Consider the following 6,416-nt stretch of genomic DNA (forward strand, 5'->3'; position numbering starts at 1 on the left):
AAATGCGAAAGCGCTCATAAATACAGCAATAACACAAAAACACACTTAAATCGACGTTTGCACTATTAAAAGTTATGCACTATCGATTAAGAAAAATTTGTAATTCGGTGTAATTCGGGAGTTCTTGAAAAGTTTATTTTGTTAAAATACCGGCTGTGTACTCTGCTTAGAGCCCTTGGGCACCAAAGATCCTTTGTAATTTTTACCAACTGCACCTATTGAACATAATTCTTCCCAACACAATCTATGTTCTTATATACATATATGAAAGTATAAAACATGTATCAAATGTATGTATATGTATGTGTATTAAGGGCAGACAATACAAAAACTATCGTAATGTAGGCAATAACATCTCCCAATAATTAATTTCCATAAGAACCTAAACTATTATATCTTAAAAATGTTCTAACAGGTTATTTTGTTTTTGTTTTTAGAAATGCTTGTGGAGCCCTTCGAAATTTATCTTACGGTAGACAAAATGATGAAAACAAGCGTGGAATTAAAAATTCTGGCGGAATAGAAGCGTTGGTTCATTTACTTTGTCGTTCTCAAGAGACAGAAGTAAAAGAATTGGTAACTGGAGTTTTATGGAATATGTCTTCTTGTGAAGATATCAAGCGGTCAATTATTGATGAAGCACTAGCTGCAATAGTCTGCAACGTTATAAAACCTCATTCCGGATGGGATCCCGTTTGTTGTGGTGACACTTGTTTTTCTACAGTATTTCGAAATGCTTCGGGAGTGCTGCGAAACGTCAGTTCAGCTGGAGAACATGCAAGAGGATGTCTTCGCAATTGCGAGCATTTAGTGGAATGTCTTCTCTACGTAGTTCGAGCTGCAATAGAGAAAAACAATATTGGAAACAAAACTGTAGAAAATTGCGTGTGTATACTTCGTAATCTTTCGTATAGATGTCAGGAAGTGGAAGATCCCAACTATGATAAGCATCCCTTCATAACGCAAGATAGGGCTATCCCATCTTCGTCAAAAGGTAAAATAAAAAAAAAACATGAAATGTCCATTGTTAAATCTATATTTTTATTTCTAGGAGAAAATTTAGGATGCTTTGGAACAAGTAAAAAAAAGAAGGAAGTGTCTGCTACTGAAGCTCTTCAGGACTATAGCATATCCACAGAGTATTCTAAAAGTTCAGTAACTAATAGCCAGATGAATAAGGGCTACGAACAATTATGGCAACCGGAAGTAGTTCAATATTACTTATCATTATTGCAAAGTTGTTCTAATCCAGAAACACTTGAAGCATGTTATTGGCAACCCAGCATTGATATTCGTGCAACAGTGCGTAAAGAAAAAGGTCTACCTATTCTAGTAGAGCTCCTTCGGATGGAAGTGGATCGCGTAGTCTGTGCAGTTGCTACTGCCCTACGCAATCTAGCTATTGATCAGCGAAATAAAGAACTAATTGGAAAGTACGCTATGCGCGATTTAGTCCAAAAACTTCCATCTGGAAATGTACAGCATGACCAAAACACATCGGATGATACAATAACAGCTGTATTGGCTACAATTAATGAGGTCATAAAAAAGAATCCAGAATTTTCTCGTTCACTTTTAGATGCAGGTGGTATAGACCGGCTTATGAATATATCGAGACGAAAAGAAAAATATACTTCTTGTGTAATAAAGTTTGCTAGTCAAGTTTTGTATACGATGTGGCAACATCACGAACTGCGAGACGTCTACAAAAAAAACGGTTGGAAAGAGCAAGATTTCATTAGTAAAAATTTCACTGCGCACAGCACTCCACCAAGTTCACCAAACAATGCCAATAACACCCTTAACCGACCAATGGCATCTCAGGGACGTACGCGCTATGAAGACAGAACAATTCAGCGTGCACCTAGTTCTTCGTATAGGAATAATGACTCTAGTGGAGCTGTTATGTCGAATAATGAATCAGCCTTGCTTTCGGAAATGGTTAGAAAACAATTATAGAATGTATATTTGTTCGTTAATTATTTAATTAGTATTAGATACACGTGAAGTATTTAAATCTTAAATTATTCTTAAAATATACAGCGTTTCTTTTACATTTACATATAAGTTTTTACAGCATATGCCAATACATATTGTAAAGGATTATATTCATTAAACATCTGGTACGCTAATCTGATTACTTAATAAATACACTAAGATATATCCATGTATCCTGCAAGTATTTTTATTGCTACATATTTATATCCTTGAAGGGTACTGTCGGGTTTCCTAGCCCTATATTTAGTTATTCAGTATCATAGCCAAATTATTGTGGTGGAGCCTAACGACCTGCAAAGCTGCGTAGACTACACATGCTAAATCGGTGCCCATACTTGCAGAATTTTCCGTGTTCAGAATTTTTTCACATCACAATATATTAAGGAAAAAGAGATCAAATTGAAGATCGATCTCACTTATATGTCCTTAGACGTCACTTTTAAGTTTAGTGTAGTTAGAATTGTCAATCGATGCAGGCGGGGCGGTTGGGGGTGCGATCTACTTCAACTGGATTTCACTGTTGTATCGGATGTCTGCCTTTGTCATGGATTTCAATGCAGTTTTTCCTAGGGATTTGTAATATTTTTTCTAATGGTACAATGTCGTCGCGTCTAAAAAACGTTTTTTAACAGTTACTACCACGGCTGAAACGCGAAGTGGGTCGAAATGAGGTATAGAGTCAAAGAATTTAATAATCGCTTTCAATAATAATTATTATTATTATATAGACGCTTATAGTATATGTATGTCGCTGAAAGAGAATGCAGAGCTTTCAAAAATCCAAACATCAAGAAAAAATTCATTTCAGTTTATGAGATACAGTGGCGGGCAGTGAAATGTGGACACTCATTTGAACTAACTTTAAACCGATAGCGCGTATTTAAAATCTTAAAAATCAATGGGAAAACATTTGTATTGTATAGATACATTCATTAGCTGTTGATAAAAATCTCTTTTTCATAAAAAAAGCCAGAAGTTATAACAAAAAAATACAAATGTTAAAAATTACAGAAGCCAATATGGCAGGCATATTGGCTTTGCAGTTAACGTCCAAGATTAATATCCTGAACCGCAGATGGATACAAACTCCATAGCTCAGCCTCTTATGGAACTGCCTCACCTCAACATGCCTCACCACGGCAGTAGCAGGTAGCAGGTATCCTGCAATCTCTCGACCAACTACCTACCCAGGAAAAAACTACACGCTCCATTGATACGAGTGTTACAGAGCCGACCACCCGAGCAGCAGGGCGAGAGGAGGAGCAGCTATGCTAATTCGGAAGGATATTTCCCATTACCTCCGTCACGCTGTGCAGTTGGGGCCGATTCAGCTTGCGGCGGTCATGGTCATAACACTGCGCGGAGAGATCCTCATTGCCGCAGTCTCGATCGATTTCCTGGTCAAGCACAGGTTTCGACAATCTTGTGGCACAACTGGGTAACAAATTTATCATTGGAGGAGACTTTAATGCGAAGCACAGTCTTTGGGACAGTCACAGAGGAGACCGCATGTTGATGGCGCTGCATGATGCCCTAACCGTTGGCTCTGCACAAATAGTGGCGACAGGAAGTCCCACCTACTACGCACCAATTCGGAGATCCATGCCCTCCTGCTTAGACTTCTTTGTTTATCGATCTATGGAAACCAGCTCAACATCCTTGAAAATCATGACCTCAGCTCCGACTACCTGCCTCTCATTTCTACATTATCGACAACTCTGCAGACGATCCCAGCCATGACGAAGCTGCTGAAGCCTAACTCAAACGTTCCCATGTTCAAGGAAATTCTACGCAGCTCGCTAGACTTACACACATATTTAAGGACCGCTCATGAAGTAGATTTTGCGATCGACACTCCTATAGCCAAAGCCTATGACGCTTCTGCAGCTGCTGCCACTTGCGGCCCTCGAGGTATTCGAACGTCGCAGATTGGAAGTCATAGAGACGGCACTTAAAGTGATTTTGAAGGACTGCTTCTACACAAGAAACGACTCAGGCGCGAGTATACACGCACCAGCGACCCACAAGTTGACAGTGTTTTCAGGAGAAGGGCGCCACATGGGCGAGATCAGCAGGTCAACAACATGGCAACATCTCAACCGAAATTCGCTATACCTAGTTTTGATGGCACAACAAAATTTGGCGTTTTCATGATACATTGAAGAATAATTGGACGGAAGCTAACCGCGCGAACGCTTTGGTGCTTTCCTTGAATGGTCTGGCATGTGAGGTGCTACGAAGTGAGGTGAATGATGGTAAACGATTGACAATAAACCAGGCACATTGGACTTGAGATTTGGAAATCTCACTATCAGAGGCGTAATGTATGTAAGTGAATGTGTAATGACTTTGGACACAGGTGCTTCTCATTTAACATTTAGAAGTTTAGTTAAAAAAATGTGGAGTCTCTGAATGAGATAGGACTACAAACAGCTACAGGTGGAGACGCGTGGTTACAAAGAAGCTTAGAAGACGAACCTAGGACAGGATTTCATTGTCGCCGACATCATTAAAGGCGTAGATTTTTTGAGTTATAGTTTTACGCAGGACTTGAAGGATACATTTCTGACCATGGGAATGTGAAAACGGTATCATGGCTACGCATCGCACAAGGAAATAGAAAGATAAAGATCGACGCTGCAGCTCAGACCGAAACTACATCCAAATTCAGGCTGTTCGGCTGCCTCGACTTTACATGAAAAATGGTGTCCATGTTGAGAAAGCCTACGAATCTTCTTTTACGCAGAAGAGTAGTGAAACGGGCGACGGCATCAAATCAGACGTGAAATCACTGCAACGAATAATTACAATTAAGGAGAAGCTTATAGAAGCACTTATCAACGACGTTAAGTCTTCGGAGATCCAGTTAGAGGTTGAGGCCCGAGAGAATCGGAATAGACTACCAGATACGTTAGATCACTATTCTCACCGGCAGTAAGAGGTTGCAACCCCTCTCGTCAACCCAACGGTCGACGCACTGTTTCCGTTTCTCAATTTAAAATACGAACTGTAGAAACGTTAAAGCTCATTCTGCAGCTCAGTGCGGTTAGGCTTTTAGAACGATTGAAGTTCGGTTTTTATTTAAGTTAAGTTAAAGTTGAGAAATAACACAAAATTTTTTCATGTCAGACATGTCAAATCCCAAAAATATGTAATTCATCGCATTCACTCTGTATTCTGTGGGTATCGGGTAAAACAAATATAAATTAAATGCGAAAGCGCTCATAAATACAGCAATAACACAAAAACACACTTAAATCGACGTTTGCACTATTAAAAGTTATGCACTATCGATTAAGGAAAGATTTGTAATATTTGTAATTCGGTGTAATTCGGGAGTTCTTGAAAAGTTTATTTTGTTAAAATACCGGCTGTGTAGTCTGCTTAGAGCCCTTAGGCACTGTTTGTAGGGGGCCGGATCGAGGTTCAATTATCCACCGGCGAGGTGTATGTTCCAGTTTAAACTCCTAGCAGTCGTCACAGAAAGGAAAGTCCGATGGGTTTCGTTGCGTTGTGAAGGCACAAGCCTCCACAAAACCTGACCACAAAACCATCCCCTGGAGGGACAGCCCCGGGGGCTTATTATCTCATTTTATTACTACTACTATTACTATTATAACAAAGACAACCATGAACCCTTAGTTTCCCCAATTAAAATAAGAAATAGGCTAAGAAAACCCCTCAAATAGTGAGGCGTTTTACTTATTAGCAGCGAAGAGACAACACGAAAGAGAGACGCCTACTACGGCCACGCAGCAAAGAGAGCCGACATGGAAGAGACGGAAACGAAGAGAGTCGCCGTTCGCTCTTATGGCCAAACGCAAAGGAACAGCATGCAAGAGAGCGAAGAGGCAGAGAAGCCGCCGATCGCCCACGCAGCCGAGGGAGAAAAACACCCCCGAGCCGAGGCCGACAGCCGAAAGCTGCGCAGCCACGAAGCGACAGAGAAGCTGCAAAAAGTAAAGCAGAGGCCTGGCACGGTCCAGCGCGGGCCAGGCTCGGGAGTGATCTCCAAGTGCTGAACCAGAACAGTTGGAGAAAATCAACAGTGCCCCGACCCCGCGAGGAAAAAGACAAAAATATATAAGTCGTGACCACCGTGACGAGGACCGGCCGCCGGACCCAAGGAAGGGAAAGCAAGGGTGAGCCACCTCACGTATGTGAGCTCTGGGGGGGACAGATCGGTGCAGTAGGCAGGGTGTACGCACAGAAGCAGAAGTTTCTCAAAATGTTTGTAAATTTTTGTCGTTTATTACCCCACAATAAAGACACCCACCTCAACCCACCGGTCTCAGAACTTTCGCCCGTAGGAGTCCCTCAGCCCCTCCCCCTCTCTTCCCTATTCCCTGGGGACCCGGCGACGCAGATGTGAGTCGTGGATCATGCGGCATCTGCTAAGCTGGGCTCCCCTCTCCCCT

At 41.5% G+C, this 6,416-nt stretch overlaps 1 protein-coding gene and 1 long non-coding RNA gene across 2 annotated transcripts; one reads left to right on the forward strand and one right to left on the reverse strand.

Annotated features, from left to right (window-relative positions):
- Positions 1 to 264: 264 nt before the first annotated feature.
- Positions 265 to 2,163, forward strand: LOC26532209 (catenin delta-2-like). Its single transcript, XM_015179461.2, has 3 exons — positions 265 to 290; positions 438 to 994; positions 1,052 to 2,163. The coding sequence occupies exons 1-3, from the start codon at positions 280 to 282 to the stop codon at positions 1,957 to 1,959; spliced, it is 1,476 nt and encodes a 491-aa protein (XP_015034947.2). The 5' UTR covers positions 265 to 279; the 3' UTR covers positions 1,960 to 2,163.
- A 2,198-nt stretch (positions 2,164 to 4,361) lies between these two features.
- Positions 4,362 to 5,313, reverse strand: LOC26532141 (uncharacterized). The gene is made up of 2 exons (XR_001450743.2): positions 4,928 to 5,313; positions 4,362 to 4,789 (listed from the first exon to the last, which is right to left on the reverse strand). It is a non-coding gene; the product is annotated as an uncharacterized lncRNA (long non-coding RNA).
- Positions 5,314 to 6,416: the final 1,103 nt, after the last annotated feature.

This window comes from Drosophila pseudoobscura, chromosome 3 (genome assembly GCF_009870125.1).
Source record: "Drosophila pseudoobscura strain MV-25-SWS-2005 chromosome 3, UCI_Dpse_MV25, whole genome shotgun sequence".
NCBI lineage: Eukaryota > Metazoa > Arthropoda > Insecta > Diptera > Drosophilidae > Drosophila > Drosophila pseudoobscura.

Excerpts from the sequence above, each read along its gene's own strand:
- LOC26532209 (XM_015179461.2), top strand. Across the intron at positions 995-1,051 it reads TATCCCATCTTCGTCAAAAG|GAGAAAATTTAGGATGCTTT; the intron begins GTAAAATAAAAA and ends TTTTATTTCTAG.